The 21,216-nt window shown below is 40.0% G+C and overlaps 1 protein-coding gene across 3 annotated transcripts in view; it reads right to left on the reverse strand.

The window, feature by feature from the left end:
- Positions 1 to 14,924: 14,924 nt before the first annotated feature.
- The window catches only part of WDR37 (WD repeat domain 37), a 68,276-nt gene continuing 61,984 nt past the window's right edge, over positions 14,925 to 21,216 (reverse strand). For all 3 annotated transcript variants that reach the window (XM_038391108.2, XM_043509585.1, XM_043509587.1), the window contains one exon: positions 14,925 to 18,702. In XM_038391108.2, coding sequence (XP_038247036.1) covers positions 18,571 to 18,702 — 132 coding nt within the window. In that variant the 3' untranslated portion in view covers positions 14,925 to 18,570. The remainder of the gene's footprint in view (positions 18,703 to 21,216) is intronic.

Genomic DNA, 21,216 nt, shown 5'->3' on the forward strand with positions numbered 1-21,216 from the left:
TAATCTAACTCTTTAGGGAGCTGGGGCAAATTAGATTAATAGAAGCACACCCAGAGGTGAAGACCTGATGGTTCACTGGCTATACAGACAAGCACAGGCAGCAGGTGTTGTATAAACTGCACAGTATGGGCCTGCCAACAATCTTGCTATTCCAGAGAGGAGACTATTAGTTGTGCCAAATCTCCATTGGTGTCATGAGGTTAGCACCCAGTAACAGCAGACTGAGACCACCACATTCTGATACAAATCACACTTAAACCTGGGTCCCACAAAGTCAAAATGCTTAATTCACTCTTCCTTAAGGCTCTCTGAAGCTTCCCTGAAGCCTCCTGCTGATTAATCTCTCAGGCGTTAGTTAGCTAGGAATAATGTATAGAAAAATATTCAAAATTAAGTACTTAGTATCATTTATTAAATGGTGCAATTCCTTAGGGCTGTGTGAGCAGGATTTGCACATTTAATTTTTTTTAAACAAACAGATTCTATTCCTTAAGAATACAAAAGGAGTGAATTCCTCCCCCATCCCCATTTTAAGGGCTGGAGAGTAAGGACAAGAACTGAGATTGTTTCCCTGAAAGGAAATTCCTGATGAAGAAAACTACTTCCTCTTCCCCAATAAAAGACAAAAAGAATCTAACTCTACTCTCAGTTGCTCTCATGTAAAGTCACAGAAATTGACGCAGTTACTCCAGAGTAAAACAGGTGGAATAGGAGGAGATTCAAGGCCTAAGTATTTGGATCACTTCACCTATGAAAGGAAATGCTGAGCCAGTAGCTTGATAGCATTATGCTAGCCATGCAATGTATTATCTGTGTGCCATTCATGTGCCAGGAAGCAGGACCACATTAGGAATTGCATGTAAATCTCTACATATTCACCCAGGCCCTGATGCTGCAATGAGAGCAGTCTGATTACTAAGCCTCCCTAACTAGGGTTGTCAGGTGTCCGATTTTTGACCAGAACGGCGATCAGAAAGGGACCCTGGCAACTGGTCAGCACAGCTGACCAGGTCGCTAAAAGTCCAGTTGGCCGCACTGGCTGGCAGCCGATGGCTCTGCATGGCTCCCAGAAACGGATGGTATGTCCTCCAGCTCCTAGGTGCAGAGGCGGACAATAGGAGCCATGGGGGCACACCTGCAGATGGGGGAAGCCAGAGGGACATGCCGCTGCTTCCATGAGCCACCTGAGGTAAGTGCTGCCCAGAGCCCACACCCCAAACCCCTTCCCCACCCAAACCCCCTGCCCCAGCTCTGAGCCCCCTACCACACCCAAACTTCCTCCCAGAGCCCACATTCCCTCCCACAATCCAACACCCTGCCCCAGCCCTGAACCCTCTATTGCACTCTGAACTCCTCAATCCCAACCCCCAGCCTGGAGCCCCTCCTGCACCCCAAAGACCTCAGCCCCAGCCCCACCCCAGAGCCCCCACTCTCTTGCTCCCCAACCTCCTGCCCCAGCCCGGAGCCCCCTCCTGTATCCAAACCCCTCATCCCCAGCCCCACCCCAGAGCCCACACTCCCAGTCAGAGCCCTCACCCCTTCCCACACTCCAACTTCCTGCCCCATCCCGGAACCTCCTCCTGTACCCCAAACCCCTCATCCCTGGTCCCACTCCAGAGCCATGCACTCCCATCTGGAGCCCTCACTCCAACCCCCTGCCCCAGCCCAGTGAAAATGAGCAAGCGTGGGGGAGAGTGAGTGACAGATGGAGCGGGGGATGGAGTGAGCAGGGGTATGGCCTTGGAGAAGGAATGGGGCATCGGGGAAAGGGTGGGGAAAAGGGTGTTCAGTTTTCTGCAATCAGAAAGTGGCAATTCTACCCCTGACATCAATGGGGTCAGCCTGTGCAGAATTCATTGTAGGATCAGGATCCCATTTTGTTAAAAGAGGAGATAAAGTGGATACCTTTTTTCAGGTAACAGCATGAGAACATAAAAGCAGAGAGACTGCTGAATTGGAATTAATTTGCAAACTGGATACAATTAACTTAGGCTTGAATAGAGACTGGGAATGGATGAGTCATTACACAAAGTAAAACTGAAATGAGCTGTAGCTCACGAAAGCTTATGCTCTAATAAATTTGTTAGTCTCTAAGGTGCCACAAGTACTCCTTTTCTTATTTCCCCATGGTATTTCTCCCTCCCACCCCACCCCCCACTGTTCCTCTGATATTCTTGTTAACTGCTGGAATTAGCCTACCTTGCTTGTCACCATGAAAGGTTTTCCTCCTCCCCCCCCCCACTGCTGGTGATGGCTTATCTTAAGTGATCACTCTCCTTACAGTGTGTATGATAAACCCATTGTTTCATGTTCTCTGTGTGTGTGTATATAAATCTCTCCTCTGTTTTTTCCACCAAATGCATCCGATGAAGTGAGCTGTAGCTCACGAAAGCTTATGCTCTAATAAATTTGTTAGTCTCTAAGGTGCCACAAGTACTCCTTTTCTTTTTATAAAAGCCACTATTAACTTGAAATCTAGTCAATTTAAAAAATGACTTTAACATAGTTTCATCTATTACATGAGCTAGTAAGAACACAAACACACACCTGCCAAATTTTGTGGTTTTACCATCACATTTCCCTGTTTTATAAAAAAAATTCTCTCTTTTCTGTTGCTGAGTGGCAGGCCTCACATGCACAAAGTATTGTGAAACAATAACCCACACAAACACAAACTACAGTGGAACTACATACATTCCCAATGTAAACCAAAAAAAACCCCTAAGAGAACATTTTCCCCATTCTAATCTCTTTCAAAGGAATCTTGGGTGTTATTTGTAACAATCACAGGTTAAAAAAAAAAATCAAAGAGAAAGGAGATTTTTAAGATGACATCCCTTTAAACTCTCTTCCTATGGCATCACAAATTATTAACATGGTTTCCTTCCACCATCACCTTTTTACTAAGGTTTGCTATATTGCATTCGTTTAAAATACATGATATAATCTCAAGCCCCAAATCTGTAATTTACCCAAGACAGAGAGAACATATTAGTGAACATTATGCATTAAAAGATCTCACATTCTAATTGTTTACATTGAAGTCTCAATCGGGTATCAGGGCTTTTCTGTGCTATGTTCTATTCATTTGAACAGTGCAAAGGCAGTCTGTGCTCCAGAGTGAGCATAATCTAGAATGACAAGATACAACCGTTAAATCTAGTGACAAATGGGAGGGGATAGGGACTGAGCAATAGCAGGTGTGTTTGCATGTATTGCTAGCCTCAGTGATCATAGTGAGAATGTTGTAAGATGTGAAAGATTTCTAGGAAGCTTTTATATATGTATATAAATAACTGCTATTGAGTGAGTTAATACCATTTCCTAGCTCCAAATTACTGAACAGCAAGCAAGTGAATCAAAGTGTTCTAAAGGCTGAGATTCAGTTCCAGGCACTGCTGGTCAAGCCGAGATTAAGTAAGTGATAGTAGCAAGTGCTCTGGGCGTTAATAATTCACTGAGAGAACCAGCTATCCTCCACTGCGCCCGTCACTCTGCCCTGCCTCTGGCAGTAAAATGTCATGTAGTTTGGGTTTAAAGTTCATATAAAACAGGGCCTCTCAATTAGAAAAATATAAATAGCTAGATCTGAAAAGAGAAAATCCTGTGTGACTGAGAAATTAAAGCCTGATCTTGCATGATTCTGGGGCTGCAGCTTTCATTGAATTAGGGAGCTCTTGTCTTAATTGAGATGGAATAAATGGGCAGAAGGTGTTAACATAACCCAGACACTGTCAAGCATTAAATGGTGTTAAACAAGGACTGGGGCTTGGAATACAGAGACCATTGCTTGCATAACACCATGGCAAATACACTATTAAAGATCCTTTTAACCTTCTGTTAAAGATACAGAAAAGAAGGGGAAGAGTTAAAGAATTTGAAATACAATGTATTACATTGGGTTTGTATTTTAACATCTCTTGTTCCTGCTTTCCCTTTAGCTGGAGTGAGTTTGTGGAAAGAAATTCCCCTGTTGTTTGACAGTCTCTGGGATGGTATCAAAGATGGTAATAACTGTCATCCCAGGTGGTATTTGTGACTCAGTGGGAGCCTGTAGGGTTGACAATGTCATCGGAGCCCCTTTCTTTCTGGCCCATTCTAGTCGGGATCAGGATCTGGATGGTGAAGACCCGGGGTCCCAGGAAGCAGGGGGAGTGGCAGTCATGATGGTGAAGCTTGCTCCGGGAGCCTATGTCTGTTCTTTCCATCTATTGTCTTTTTTGTTCTTTCTTTTAAGGACCCACAAAGGGAGTGATGGGTGGAACAGCCCAGCCTCTCATTAGTTTGTCCTCCAATTAGGCCTAATATCCACCATACCAATTTTGACTCATTAACTTCCAGCTCCACATTTCCTGTTCTTAACAAGCATAATTTCAAAATTTCAACACAATCCTTGACTCATATCAACTTGGCCTTTTTCTTTAGACTAATTCAATTATTCTGTCTCCATTACAAACCTTTTCCCATCAGCGTCTGTTGTTATAGGTTATTGTAATATCTTATGAACTTTTACATAACTTTTACAGCTGAGCTCACAGTTCGGGTAAATTTGTAGGACCAATTGTCACAACAGAGCTCAAGCGCTCTCAGAATCAGACCCACTAATTATTAATTGCAATGATTGATGCATCATTTGTCTAGTAAGAAGCGTCAAGTTGTTCTGTTCACAGGCACCGGTTAAGAAACAGTCCGATTAAAATACTGCACCTTTGAGTCGCAATAATCTCATTATGCGGCAATCTCTTTTCCCTGCTGTAAGAAGAATAATCATATTCTACTGACATTTTAGATGGATCTCCCCTCCCCCCCCGCCTCCGCAGCTCCACTAACTAGGTGGGTGGCCTTTCATTCTCGTGTGCGGCCACCCAGGCATGCACCTTAGAGGGAACTATCCGCAGACCACCTGAATGGAACTCGTGGACCACAGTTTGAGAACCTCTGTCAGACTAAGGCCTGAAGAGATCATTAAGATCATCTACATTGACCTCCTACATAACATAGGCCACAGAATTTCCCCAAGTAATTCCTGCATCAAGTCCAATAATTGAATTAGAGCATACCTATTAGAAAGACATCCCATCTTTATTTAAAGGCTCCAAGTATTTACCAGCTCCCTTGGTAAGCTGCTACCATGGTTGATTACCACACAGCTAACAATGTGTACCTGTTAGCAGGTTTGAATTTTGCTAATTTCAACTCTCAGCCATTAGATCTTGTTATGCCCTGTCACAGAGATAACCGCACAAAAAGGCTCAACCCACCAATCAGAATGTGGACAATCAGATCCAATTTCCCAAAGTAGCTTTGGAAACTGTGCTTCCAAATTGGCCATATTTTTCCAGAAGTACTAAAGCAGAGCAATAATGAAACAAGTTTTCCATTATAACTATGCGCACAACCTCTGTCACATTCACTCCCCAAGAACATTCCAGCGCTCATCGAATGGGTAATTTATGATGTGTGGCTTAGTTAAACAACACATCCAATCATGAAGGAAAGCAATACATAACTTTTGTAGCTATTCAAACCGTACCATTTTTGACCTGTGGATATTTGCAATAAATGCTGATCGAACAATATTCAAATTTTGTTTCACAACCTTTCACATACATTTGGCAATTTAAAAGATAAATATATATAGACATTGTACTAGGTACTGTCTAGAGACACAGTAAGAGACTCTCCCTGCCCCCACACAGCTTACACTATAAAGAGACAGAACAAAAGATAAGAAGAACCATGCATCAAGAGGGGAAGTGAAATAACCAAGGACACACAGCAAATCAGTGGTAGAGTCAGGACTAGAATTAAAATATCCTTAGGGCCGGTCACTGCCCTAACCACTAGACCATGTTGCTTCTATACCAGCTATAGAATTTAGAGGATAACCTGCTAAATGTGCTCATGGAAAAAGTATTCAATGGCTTTTACTAAATAGTTTGAATATGAACATTACCCAATATGTTTTGTCAACTGAAAATTGACCATTTGATTGATCCTGCAAGCTGAACCACAGGACTGGACACTTCTTCCTACAGGGAGCTCCATTTAAAGACACTTGGATTTGCATCTTGCAGGATGGGGGCCTGTGTTTGCACTTTGTCCTTTGCCCTAAAAGACATTTGTCAGCAGGACTGGTTATTTTAGAAGGTCATTTGTTCTGCAGAGCCTGCTGGGGAAGAGAAAACTTTAAATAATTGATATCAACTTAATAAAAAAAATGGATCAAAAGCTAGACACCATTTCTCCTAAGATTCGAAGTTGTAAACTTCAGGAGAACAGGTGAGCAAAAAAACCAAAAGCATATTAATTGAGGATCAAGATCAAATTAAGCTGGATTTAAATAGCTCTAAATGTTATTGAGTATATCAATACAACACAGTGCTTCAATGTGAGGCAACCTGGAGGCTCTGGAAAATAAGTCCCTGGCCTCCAATATTTCAATAATAAGATTGAGGGAGAGTGCTAACAGAGATAATCCTCGTATTATATCGCCACAATTCTCTAAGGAATAGCTGGGGGGAAAGTTTGATCCTAGCTTGTTTATGCAAATGGCTTTTCATTTGTCTCCCTCTCATGCTATTTTGAAGCAGGCAGGGAGGACAATCTCTTCTGTGGGGTTCTCATAGTAGTTATGATTTTTCTTTTTAAATGACTAAGCAGCAAAAAAGTTACATTGAATCTCTGTATTTGTAGCTATGGCTTAAGACCCAAAATCAAAAACAAAAGTTCAGAATCCTGCAAACACTTACATGATGAACTTTACACGCACGAGCAGTCCTGTAGAAGGCAATAGGATTACATACACTGGAAAAGTTTGTAGGTTTGGGGCCACATATTCAGATTTAAGACCCCAATTAAGTAAAATACTTAAGCATATGCATAACTTTAAGTGCGGGTGATACCATTCGTGTGCTCAGTTATACATGTACTCATTGTTTAGCTGTGCTTCCCTGCCTGTCTGTATCCACCTGTCGACTCTTGTATTATAGGTAGCTTGTAATTTCTCTGGGGCAGAAACAATCTTTTTTGTGTGTGTTTGTATAGCGTACAGCACAGTGGGATGCTGGTCTGTGGCTGGGGCTCCTACATGCTACTGCGATACAAATTGATAATTATAACAAAAGCACACTTAAGTAACTTGATGCATCAGGACCTAACTCTCTTAAAGAGATTATTGGAAGAGATGCTCAATAAGTTACATCCTATCCCGCAAAACTTCTTATGAAGACACAATATAATAAAATATATTCTCTAAACATCCTTCTCAAATTGTAATTGTACAACAAACTCTTAAAAAGATCAATAATTTTTGAAATTGCTCTAATTTATCTTCCTGATATCTCACCCTATAAAACGTAGATTCAGAATCTACTAGGCTATTAAATATTAAGGTTATTTTTACATTTCTGCTGTAGAATGAGGCACATATATTTTTTCTTTCAAGCAGAGCAATGCATGGAGTTTTGATTAGCTTCACATAGTGATTTTTTTTTTCTCTTGCACACTTGTCACAGATCTGCATGTAAGTACAGCGGGCCAGGCTCTGCATGATTCTCAGTGTTGGATGAAGGCTTTGGTGCTTTCAGTGTTGTATTCATCTAATGTACTAACTGTCTGGCCATACTGGAAGAAAAATGGGGCAGTGGATGTGGTTTCATGAGGTCTCAACAGAATGAAGGACAGTGCAGTGACTTTCTCCTGATCTGACCCCAATTGCTTCCTGCCCTTCCTGTCCATCCCTGTAAATTCCCCCCCTCTGCTCTCTGTTGCAGGGAACCCCTTAAAAGTGCAATACCCCTTTTCCTCTAGCTAGCCAAAGACTCCCTTGCATGAAGTTTGTGCTGGGTACACTACAGATAGGGCTGGTTGGGGAATTTTTCAACAAACTGTTTTTTCATCAAAAAATGCCAGTTTGTTGAAACCAAAACTGTTCACTACACAGTCAGGTTTGATGAATCTCCCAACTTGAAATTTTTAAAAAAATGGTTTTGAAAATGTCAAAAATGTTTCAACATTTGGAGCCCAGAAAATTTCAGTTTTTCCATATTGAAACAACACTGATTCAAAATATTAGTAAATTTAGATCTAAAAAAGGTTACATAACAGATGTGCCTCAAAACAAAATATTTTTAAAAATCAATTAAAACCAATTTTTCTCACATTTTCCACTGACTTTATTTTTTTTTTATTTTTTGAGATTTAAATTTTTTGTCCTGATTTGGTATAGGAAAAGTTTTCAATCTCTCAAAAAAGTTCATTGGATGGGAAGAAACATCTCCCCCGCAAACTCTATTTATAGCAAAATACTCTGACATCTATTTATAGGCTAATCTGTAAAACTCTGTAGTCTACATCTTTCAACATAACAAAGGTTTTTTTGTTTGTTTTTGTTTTTTAATAGTTTGCCCAGATATTTTTCAATACCAAATTTGGTTTGACAGAATAAATCAATGTTAAAAATAAACCCTTACACATACATACACTACATACTTATATTCAAACAGAGATATGCACGCATGCACACAGGCACATGCACACACACACACTCTCTCTCTCTCTCTCTCTAAGACCCTATATTTAGGGGATAAGGAACTCGGAAATCTATAGTGCTTAGAAGAGAACAAAGGTGATCCTAGATGTAAAAGTGGTAATATGTGAAATAATTCACATGGTTAGAACAAGATGGGACTGAAATGCTGTGCACAGAGATAAGAAGTTTTAAATGGGGATAAATACCATGTAGGTATTATGTTTGTAAAGGAGACTAGGTCTGATAAGAATATCTGCACATTAACTCTCTTATCTAACTATCCTCAAGTGTTCCCTCTCTCCGAAAAGAGAAAAATGCTCAGTCAATAGAAGTCCTGGGATGAACATGCATCATCAACTCCAAAGATGACTTCTCAGAGACTATTTCTTCCCTTGGTCTGCCATAAAGAGAACCTCCTAGGGAGTTCAATCTCTTTCCTCTTGATTTCTTCCATCTGGCTTCTATTTGACCTGAGCAGCTGTCCAAGGTATATTCTTCCACATTATCCCTATCTATGTGGCTCCATCTCTCTCTTGTGTACATATTATGATTGAGTTTCAATTATAGCCATTGGCATTCATGGTCGAGACCCTCTGTCAGCTCCATCGAAAACTAAGACTGCTCAGCTGCTCTCTTGCTCTCTGTGTTTCCAGGAAGGTATTTTCTGGACAAGACATGAACAGCTTGGAGAGATGCCTGTAGTTCTTCTCTATAAATGTCTATTTTTATATATACTTTCAGCAAGGAAGATGTTCCTTGGCAACTGCATGCAAGTTTCATCTATTCCTTGTTCCTGCGGAGCATATAGTACCAAACTCTTTCCCATCCCATCAAAGCAGTTACCTCAAAAGCAGTTAATTCCTTAGAACAGGGGTTATTGAACTTTTTCTGGACCCCCCTTTGAAAATATTTTGGGCTGTTATGATACCCCTTTACCCCCCAAAAAAGTGATAGCAAATTACTGTACATACTCATAAGAGCACACTCATGGTATTGCCACCCTTACTTCTGTGCTGCTCCAGCTTCCCCTCCCTTTGGCAATATTTTTTGTGATTTCACAACCCCCACCCCCGTACAATAGCCTTGCAACCCCCGTTTTGAGTTGGGACCCTCAGTCTGGAGAAACGCTGCCTTAGAATGTCACACCACACAACTTACCTTTCAGCTATCCAGCAGCTGATATATAGAAACAGCCAATTGTTATGTCCTACTCAAATGCACATCCACTTGCTTAGTTAAAATCCATTATTGCAACAAGCACATTACATTCTGGAAAACATGGAAAATTGTAAAGGTAGCTGAAACCATTTCTGAACTCACCTTTTTCATGAAGCATAACAATGTTATTTCAGGCATCCTGGCCAATCTTTTGTGTCTGAAGTAAAATCTGAGAACAGTTCTGTTGTTGACTTTCTATCTTTCATGGTATCATTGGGAATGAAAAAGTGGCTGATTTCTTCACCTCCTGGCCCTTGGATGTTGAGGGTTGTGGGGAAGACTCATGTCTGTGGAAGACTCTTGGTGTGAGTCTGGAGAAGGTCTGAGAGCTGCCTCCATGAATATAATCTTCTGCCTTAGCTCTCTGTCCTTGAAAGACCAAGGTCTAAGCTGCTGGCAAAGCGTGCACTTTTGAGGAATGGGCTCTTCCCTGAGGCACTGAATGTGAGTGTGTGTCTGCAATGGGGACAGCCTCGCTGCAGGAGAGGCACTTCTTGAAGCCCAGAGAACTGGGCATGCCCCACTGGGGTGAAGGAGCTCCAATGAGAAGGACAGGCGGAAGGGGTGGGGAAGGGGCCCCCTCTTGCTCTGGCCCCACAAAACTGTAATCCGCCTCATCTGATCTTTGCCTTGCAGGATTACTGTCACTATTTATATACTCAGCAACTAAGGTCCCAGAGGAGATATTTGCTCCATTAAAGTGCTTTGTAGGGCTGTTAAACGATTAAAAAAATTAATCGTGATTAATCACATGATTAATCATACTGTTAAATAATAGAATATCATTTAAATAGTTTTGTATACTTTCATTTTCAAATATATTGATTTCCATTACAACACAGAATACAAGGTGTACAGTGCTCACTTTATATTTATTATTATAAATATTTACACCATAAAAACAAAATAGTATTTTTCAATTCACTTAATACAAGTACTGTAGCACAATCTCTTTATCATGGAAGTTGAACTTACAAATGTAGAATTACGTACAAAAAGTAACTGCATTCCAAAATCAAACTGTAATATTGTAGATCCTACAAGTCCACTCAGTCCTACTTCTTGGTCAGCCAATCGTTCAGACAAAAACATTTGTTTACATTTGCAAGAGATAATGCTGCCTGCTTCTTGTTTACAATGACAACTGAAAGTGAGAACAGGTGTTTGAATGGCACTGTTATAGCCGGCATCGCAAGATATTTATGTGCCAAATGCGCAAAAGATTCATATGTCCCTTTATGCTTCAATCACCATTCCAAAGAACATGCTTCCATGTTGATGGTGATCATTAAAAAAAATAATGCATTAATTAAATTTGTGACTCAACTCCTTGGGGGAGAATTGTATGTCTCCTGTTCTGTTTTACCCACATTCTGCCATATCTTTCATGTTATAGCAGTCTTGGATGATGATCTAGCATGTGTTCATTTTAAGAACACTTTCACAACAGATTTGACAAAACACAAAGAAGGTACCAATGTGAGATTTCTAAGAATAGATACAGCACTCGACCCAAGGTTTTAGAATCTGAAGTGCCTTGCAAAATCTGAGAAGGACAAGGTGTAGAGTATGCTTTCCGAAGTCTTAAAAGAGCAACACGCCGCTGCAGAAACTACAGAACCCGAACCACCAAAAAAGAAAATCAACCTTCTGCTGGTGGCATCTGACTCAGATGATGAAAACGAACATGGGTCGGTCTGCTCTGCTTTGGATCGTTATCGAGCAGAACCCATTATCAGCATAGACGCATGTCCTCTGGAATGGTGGTTGAAGCATGAAGGGACATATGAATCTTGAGAGCATCTGGCACATAAATAACTTGTGACGCCGGCTACAACAGTGCCATGTGAACGTCTGTTCTCACTTTCAGGTGACATAGTAAACAAGAAGCAGGCAGCATTATCTCCTGAAAATTATAACCAAACTTGTTTGTCTGAGCAATTGGCTGAAGTAGGACTGAGTGGACATGTAGGCACTAAAGTTTTACATTGTTTTATTTTTGAATGCAGGGGATTTTTTGTACATAATTCCACATTTGTAAGTTCATCTTTCATGATAAAGAGATTACACTACAGTACTTGTATGACATGAATTGAAATATACTATTTCTTTTGTTTTTTTACAGTGCAAATATTTGTAATAAAAAATAAAGTGAGCACTGTACACTTTGTATTCTGTGTTGTAATTGAAATCAATATATTTGAAAATGTAGAAAACATTCAAAAAATTTAAATAAATGATATTCTATTATTAACAGCATGATTAATTTTTTAATTGTGCAATTAATCGCAATTAATTTTTTTAATCACTTGACAGTCCTACTATCTGTACATATGTATTCTAATCTGAATCATGCATATAAATTCTATATTCTAATCATGCATCCGACGAAGTGGGTATTCACCCACGAAAGCTTATGCTCCAATACATCTGTTAGTCTATAAGGTGCCACAGGACTCTTTACCGAATTTAAACAGTCTACTCTGGCTCTAAGTGTAAATGAGACCATTACTGACCATAGATGTTTGCACAGCAATGTTAGGATATAGATATTCAGGCCTGTCTGTAAAGGCCTATGCTCTAAGAATTTAGGTGTATTCTTATCACTTGGCCAGTTAGAGGTATAAAAGAAAGAATCAAAATCACTGTCTGCCAGTGTAAGGACCTTTTCTCACTGTGAGAGTCTGAGGCCCTGTGCTTAGGCTAAGGCCTTTGGCTAAGCAGCAGAGGCAGCCATAAGCTGGGAAGCGACCGGTCACCTCCTCACATTCCAAACCAGTCACATTGAAATAAGGTGCTATTGGGCTGTTAGGATACAATCCTGTCCTGGTAATGGCGATCGCCTCCAGAGAAAGGGAAGTGCCTAGAAAATGTAAAAGGAAACTTAGTTCGATAACATCCTGTCTGGCAAGAACTCACTTATCAATAGCTGGGATGTGAAATCTGCACTTCTGTATTGTTTTGTCATTATAGTTCCCACTTTGCTATTGTTTGTCTCTGGTTCTGTGATTGTTCCTGTCTGCTGTATAATTAATTTTGCTGGGTGTAAACTAATTAAGGTTGTGGGATATAATTGGTTACATAATCATGTTACAATATGTTAGGATTGGTTAGTTAAATTTCAGGAAAATGATTGGTTAAGGTATAGCTCAGCAGAACTCAAGTTTTACTATATAGTCTGCAGTCAATCAGGAAATGAGTGGGGCGGGAAATAGGAACAGGGAAAGGGGTGGGGAAATTGGAATCATGTTTAGCTAAAGGGGGAAATGGGAACAGGGACACAGGTAAGGCTCTGTGGTGTCAGAGCTGGGAAGGGGGACACTAAGGAAGGAAACTGGAATCATGCTTGCTGGAAGTTCACCCCAATAAACATCGAATTGTTTGCACCTTTGGACTTCGGGTATTGTTGCTCTCTGTTCATGCGAGAAGGACCAGGGAAGTAAGTGGGTGAAGAAATAAGCCCCCTAACAAGCAATATCAAGACCTAAGTAATACTAGACATACAACAACAAAAAACTATATTAAAAAAACCTCAAAGTTGCAGACACTAGGAAACAGCAGAATTCTGGATGCCCATGGAATTAAAAAAACATTTTGCTGCAACTGAAATGTGTTGTTTGGATTTAGACTCTTGACAATATTTTTATATATTCATATTTTATATAAAATATAGAAAATATAAACAAGTTTCAAAATGAAAAATCAAAATGTTCCAATCAGATCAGGAACATTCTGTTTTGATCTTATCAAAATGCTTCATTTTGATTTTTTTTCTAAACAAAATTATATGAAACCAGCAAGTTCTCATGGAATGTTTAGAGGGACTGGCATTTTCCAGCAGAAAAATATTCCATCAGAAATTTTTTGACAACCTCTACTCTAAATGCACACAAACAAGAGGGCCGAATTAAGGTTTCACATGCAGTCTTAATTCTGGCACTTCCCAACTGTTAAGTTCTTGACTCTGCAACCTTAATGTCCTTTCAGCCTAGCTTTCTGTGCATAACTGCCTAGGTTTTTAAAAAAGCAAACTGAAAACATAGAAATCCCATCATGTGACATCACAGACACCCACGATTCATCAGCATAATTAAAAAGTTTAGATTTCAAGGAAATTGGGTTCCATTCCAGGCTTGAGGAGCGTGCTGTAGCAGGTACTGACTTCAACTTGTTTTCTTCAAACAAGACCCATTCTGCCATCTTGCCTCCACCTTGTCTCTTTCACACCCTGGGCTCCTCACATAAGTCCCATTCTCCTCACCTAGCCACCCATGTTTCCACTTCTCAGGCTTCTCACACAAGTCCCCATCTTCTTGCCCAGCAAGTCCTTGTCTCATCCCTCCAGACACCTCTTACCAGTCTCCCTGCCACTCCCTTGCCCAGTCATTCCATTTTCCCACCAGCCCTAGTCTCCTCACCCAGGCAGAGATCCTTCCCTTCCCCAGTTCCTCTAGCAATCTGGTCTCTCCAGTCTCCTTCCACAATAACCACATTTCTCCACACCCAATTGGTTCCCAGTCCAAATTTTTCTCCCAGTGCTCCTCATCTGAATTCAGTGCCGCCCCCCTTCCCCCCACAAATACTCCTTGTCCCAGTCATCTCACCACATCCTGGCTCTCTCCTGCCCCCATCTCCTTCTCCCTCCTCACTGGTTAGTCCACTTTTCTTGACCAGCCAGATCCAGTTTCACTTTACCCACCCCAACTCCCAGTCAGTTTCCTTCCCCACTCTGCCCCAGGCTCCTTGTCCCAGTAACTCCCCTTCCCATAGAGTCTGTCTCCCAATCTACTCCCTCCCCCTGCTTGGGTCTAGCTCTTGCCCATTCAAGTATTCAAATCAGGCAATATCCTCCCCTCCCAGTTGCCTGGGCCCAACAAGGGGTATATTCAGCAACACCAATTAACACTAGTTCAGAGTTGGAATAGTGCCACCTATTGTATCCTGAGCTCCAAACCCATACCTATTCTAGGTTTTTCTCCTTGAAGGTTTTGCATCCTATTGCTTGCTAGACATGACCCTGCTTAGCTTGTGGGACCAAACAAGAACAATGTGGAATGTTTACATGATACTGACAACTCTACATGAACATTTTAGAATGGATTTGAATTCTGCAAGGTGTTTCCATAGCAATTGTCATTCATTTTTACATGGATGTTTGAATCTACAAGATCACTTAATCTTTATTTCAGTTTATTGTAAGTGATATCAGTGGTAAATTAAAATTGTACTGTATTCATTTTAACTAGTTTCTTTAAGCACAAAAATCAATTTCATACAATGTTTTTTAAAAAGGGTGTTTATAACCTGTGCAACAAGATGCAATTAAAGGTTTGCTTATATGGAATTTTGGGGAAAAAATGGAAATAAAAGACATTTGAGCCCTTTTAAAATCTATATTGAACTGTCAGCGTAGCAAATTACAACACAGAAGTCATATTTTCAGCTTTAGCCCTTTTCCAGCAGCAATCTTCCTGCCATTGCCTTGGAAACTGAACTAGAGTAGAAGAAAGAGATCAGGGTTGAAAATTATGGTGGTGGTGGGGAATCATTTGATTGCTTTCCCATAGGCTGCAATACTGAGTTAACAGCAATACTAAGGTAATAAGAACAGAGTTTATGAACAGCAAGTTACAAAACTCTGTTGAATGATTTAATGCATTTTCAAACTGTAATGAAGAAAACACTAAACATCTAAAAACAATCAGCAGAATACAAGTAAATAAAAACAAGTAGTTTCACATATTTATAAATTCAGGATTTTTCCCAAAAGAAATTGGTTTTCACAGACTTCGACAACAAATAAGATGTTTCACACCAAATTATTCTGACTGTGAAGTATGTACAGAATTAGAGTCTGTGAAAACCAATATGCACTGCTTATGGGGAAACACCCTCCCCCTCACAAAAGACCTCTGAGTTTGTTCAGTGATGCATCCAAGTGACGTTCTGCATCAATAATGAAAATATGTAACAGCAACTTTCCTCCATTTTATGAAATGTTGAATTTGTTCAGCACTCATTAGCTCTCTTTTGAACACTCCGGATTCCATGCATAACCAAAACTGAAATGCTTACACATGTTCAGTCAGCGTAACATTGTCCACCACCAATCTTTGCGTTACTGGAAGGGGAAATGTATGGCCTCAATATTTCATCCAAGTAGTAGAATATATAAAAGTTAAAAGATGGTACAGTCATTCAACTGATTAAGTATTAGTCTGCTCCTGAGAACCCGTCTCTAGCACCTTGGTTGGTTCCTCCACTCCATCCCCAGAGAAAATAAATGTATACTCCTTTCTGATGTCAGAGCTTGATCACTCTGGTGATATAAAGGCCAGCAGCCACTGGAAACAATTACAATTAAACTGCATAGATTCTAATGGCTGTGTTACATATGTGTATGTTAAATACAGTTTAGGATAGTAGAATCACACTATTAACCTTTCCTCCTACCTAAGTTTGTCAAGTCCAAGCAAATTAAATGGTTAATCATTGCTCAGGATACTGGATATGGACCAACTTGGAGCTGCTTTGATTCTATTAGCAGGAGGTGCACATGGCAAAAGTGTGAATATTTTTTTTTAAAGTATCCAGACTGCATCTGTGTTTATGTTTCTTTTCCTTCCTCTCAAAAGTATGTTTTAGTCTTGTCTGTAAAAAAAAACATGTCTGTAGCCCAACACCAACCCAGTGTGTATGCCCCAGAGTAAAAAAAATAAAAAAATAAAAAATCTGATGAGAGTTTAAATTCTATCTTCCAAATTGTTAGAAACAAAAAATCACTTGACAATTACCATAGATACTGTGACAGGGTCCTCTAAATAAAAGTCTTCTGATACCAGCAGTTAAAGCCTACAGCAGATCATCTGAACCCATCACTATCAGGTATGAAAGTGTGGCAATTCTGAAAGACTACATATATACTGTTACTCAGAAAAACAAGTGTTTTGAAAAATCAAGCTACTGTAAGATGTTCTGCTCTATGAAGTCGCCACATATATGCTCTTTTAAGTCTCTCCATTAACTACCTCACCCCTTAATATCCTTTCATAGTTTTATGCTTCAGCTTACTGCTAGGACCCCAATTTTTTCATAATTACTTAATGGTGCACTTATTCTCCCCTCCTACTGCACCTCTTTGCCTTCATATACTAATGAATGAAAGATCCGATTAACAAATCAGCCTCTCAACTTCACTCTAAACAATGCTGTAGAGGACTCAAGCTCACCTTTTGTTTCATATAATCATAAGAATGTGATTAGAAGATCATAATACTTAATATCTTATGGCAATCCACTTTAAATATCCTACTATATAAGAAGCCACCATCTAATTACTTTGATCTTTCATCTTATGCTGTGATATGTCATACACGTAGGGGCAGAGCTAAAAGGTCGGTCTAAAGCAGCCTTCCTCTTCCTTCTGAAAATGTCAGCTGTCATAAGCATTTGCTTATTTAAGCAACAGCTGGGAATAACTCAACACAATGCCAGTTCAAGGCTAAACACAATGAGGAGCAAAGCCAGTGAAAGATCACTTGGGAGTAAGGAGGGAAAAGCTACAGAATTATTCCCTCTGGAATGGAGAAGGGACTGCAGCAGCCCTAGTTAGAGCTGAAAGAAAAAAGATGACACATGATGTTTATCTGTGGTATTGCCCCATTAGCCTTAAGTGTTAATTATCTTAAAAATCACATTTGGCATGATTGTCTTTCTCATCTTAAAGACAGTATTTCAGACACAGACCAAAAGCACTTTCTCAGGTTATGGAAAGACTCAATTTATCCTGACCAAAATTCATTTTTTGAGGTAGTACTCATTTACTTCATATTGCTGGCTCAAAATAAAAATAGGGAAATGAACCCATTTAAAAACATGTTCACTGAAGATGTAAAAACAAACAAAATTTCCTTTCTGGGTAGGTAACCAAAAAGTGTCAAATCCTTCCTATATAAGTCAACTCACATTCAGTGGAACATCTGAAGCTTTCATAAATGGTTTATAACTATAGCTATAAACTAAAGTGCTTTAAAAATTTGCTTGAATAGATTTCAGTGATTAGAATCATAATATTCTGGATTTTTGCTCGTGTGAGATGATAGAAGATTGGAATGAGCTTTATGCATGAAGGGCAGAATGAACATTTTCTTGTTCTTTTTCAAGAGAAATGTGCAAAAACATCCTGACTGTTTTAACGCAGCATTCTATGCACACTACAAGAGGCTGCTTGTTTTTTTCCTTTCTCAAATCCATGTTATTTCTCCAGTAACTAGAAATAAAATTGGAGTTGAAGTTACACTACATTGCAGCACTAAAAATCATACTTCGGACAGATGCAAACAAGAAAATATGTTTACCATGATACTATTACTGAAATTCACACTTCTTGAAGTTCAGCCCTGCAGACTCCTTTTAACACAAGGCAGATATGTAAAATTATGGAAAATGCAATAGACTACTATATATTCTTTACAATAAGTATATAAATTTCACATTTAAGTCACAAATGTAATGCCCTACTGTTCATCTAGCAAATGCTGAATAACTTACAAATACTTATGTGCTCTATATAACAGTGAACTCCTTTCTACTGACCAGTGGATGCTAAGATATAAAAGTTCATACACAAGACAAACTAATTTTTAAAAAAGTCACATTTTCTGTACATTACATGCAAATGGTGCACAATGTGGTAACAACAAAGCGCTCCTTTTAAGGGAGAACTTTTACAATGAAGGCAGACTAATATTCAGAAGAGTCTGCAACAACAAAAAAGTTTACAAGTCCATGGCAACAAAAGCAAAAATTCTTCCAGCATCTCATTTTTCCTGTAACAAGGCAGGGATGTTGATGTTCCAGCCAATAGCTTGACGATCAAACCCACAGGTAAATAGGTTACATATTGGATGGTCTTCACTCCAAGCTGAACAGCAAACCATTCTTCTATGGCCCTATTACAATTTAAATAAATAAATTAGTATTACATTAAACAAAGGTGTTTTAAAATTAGCAACCTATTCACTATATTAATTCATGATGAACTGATATAAGTATCTGTTTGCATTTACCAAATAAGCCTATTCAAATAGATTTTTTAAAATTATCTAAAAGGTCACATCAGGATTAACCTTCCAGTATCTTAAGTGCTAGTGTTTAACAGAACACAGAACGTTATTAATTTTTATTAAAAATTCCCAATCTCTCTCTTGCCATGCATACTTCTATCAGAAAAAAATAGCTCTCAAATATAATGAAGTACATTTGGCAAGTTTTAGAGCACAAAAAAAATATAGAACAAGTTAGTTTGTAAAATGAAAGTTTATATGCCATGAATAAGGCTATGTTTTAGTCATGGGTATTTTAGTAAAAGTCATAGACAGGTCACGGACAGTAAACAAATATTCACGGCCCGTGGCCTGTCCATAACTTTTACTCTGACTAAAACAGGAGGCAGCCCTGGGGGCACCGTGGGTGCTGGAGGAGGTGTTCCAGGTGGTGCGCTATTGGTCCTGGGGGCACATGGCCAGGGGCAGAAGGGTGTGGTTGCTGGGGCAGGTTCCCTACCCGGCTCCTGGGAAGCAGCGACCTCCAACTCCTAGCTCCGTGTGCTGCCTCTGCTCCATCCCAAGCCCCAGTTCCGCAGCTCCCATTGGCTGGGAACCCCGTGTGGCACCTGGAGGCAGAGGCAGCATATGGAGCTAGGAGCTAAGGGAGAGGAGTTCTTGTCGCCCTACCGGGGAGCCCCCACAACATACAAGCACTGCCCCACACCCCAATCTCCAGCGCTGAGCCCCCCCCCATACCCAAACTTCTGCTGCTGGGGGTCTGGGGGCCCGAGACTGCCTCAGCAGCGGTCAGTGCACTTGGTCCAGGGGTTGCCTGAACTGCTCAGGCAGCTCCCAAGCCAGCCACACAGGCTGCTACAGAAGTGATGGAATCTGTGACAAACACGTAACCTTAGCTACGAAGTCTGATGTGGATCTCTTGGAATATTGTGAAAGACAATAACTTTGTTTAGAAAAGCAGGCATTGGACTTTCTATAGAAAGTTTCACAATCATTTTAGTATGACCATACAAATCTGTGCTGCTGATATTAAAGTACTACTAACCTAAAGGAGCATTTACAGTCCAGAAAAATCTACATCCTACAGAAAAAATTTCAGAGATTTGTAAACATGGTTTCTCCAGAACAGCAAGAGTTCTGAAGGACTTTGTTCCTTTTACTTATTTCCTGTAAAAATGTATCTACAAATTTAACAGAAAAGAGCATGAAACTATGAAAATCTCTCAATCCCTCTCCCCATTTCTATAGTCTTCAGCATTTTACAGATCAAGTAGCACGAAAATCCTCAATTTAAGAATTACATCCTCTGTTGAACTGCTTTGCTGCGACCTACTTGAATTGCTTTCCTGATGCATTTTAGAATTAAAAAAGAAAAGGAGTACTTGTGGCACCTTAGAGACTAACAAATTTATTTGAGCATAAGCTTTTGTGAGCTATAGCTCATTTCATCAGATGCATTCAGTGGAAAATACAGTGGGGAGATTTATATACACACACACACAGAGAACAATGGTTAACAGCAGTTAACAAGAACTTAGGCTTGAATAGAGACTGGGAGTGGATGGGTCATTACATAAAGTAAAACTATTTCCCCATGTTATTTCTCCCCCCACCCCACCCCCCACTGTTCCTCAGACGTTCTTGTTAACTGCTGTAAATGGCCCACCTTGATTATCACCACAAAAGGTTTTCCTCCTTCCCCCCCTCCTTCCTGCTGGTAATAGCTCATCTTAAGTGATCACTCTCCTTACAGTGTGTATGATGAAACCCATTGTTTCATGTTCTCTGTGTGTGTATATAAATCTCCCCACTGTATTTTCCACCGAATGCATCTGATGAAGTGAGCTGTAGCTCACGAAAGCTTATGCTCAAATAAATTTGTTAGTCTCTAAGGTGACACAAGTACTCCATTTCTTTTTTGCGAATACAGACTAACATGGCTGCTACTCTGAAACCTGTTATTTTAGAATTAAAAACAGGATTAATGCCATATCGCAAAATGTTTTTAGTTATACCAAATAAAAGACAGAAACCACTTCTCTCTCAAACACTGCCCCCTAAGGGTGTGTCTACCCAACAACAACAACAAAACCCTGTGGCAGAGAGTCTCACAGCCCAAGTCAACTGATTCGGGCTTGCTCTAGCTCTACAGTGCTAAAAACAGCAGTGGAGATGTTTGGGCTCAGGCTGAAGACTGTCCCACTCTCACTGGGTATCACAGCCTGCGCTCCAGCCCAAGCCTGAATGTCTACACTTCTACATTTAGTCCTGTAGAATGTGCCCAAGTCAGCTGACCCAGGCTGAGACATACTACCACGGGGTTTTTTTGGGTTTTTTTTTTTTTTGCTGTGTAGATGTACCTTAATAGGGACCCTAAAGATCATTTGTTGGTCTCACCTG

Source organism: Dermochelys coriacea, chromosome 2 (genome assembly GCF_009764565.3).
Source record: "Dermochelys coriacea isolate rDerCor1 chromosome 2, rDerCor1.pri.v4, whole genome shotgun sequence".
Taxonomy (NCBI): Eukaryota; Metazoa; Chordata; order Testudines; family Dermochelyidae; genus Dermochelys; species Dermochelys coriacea.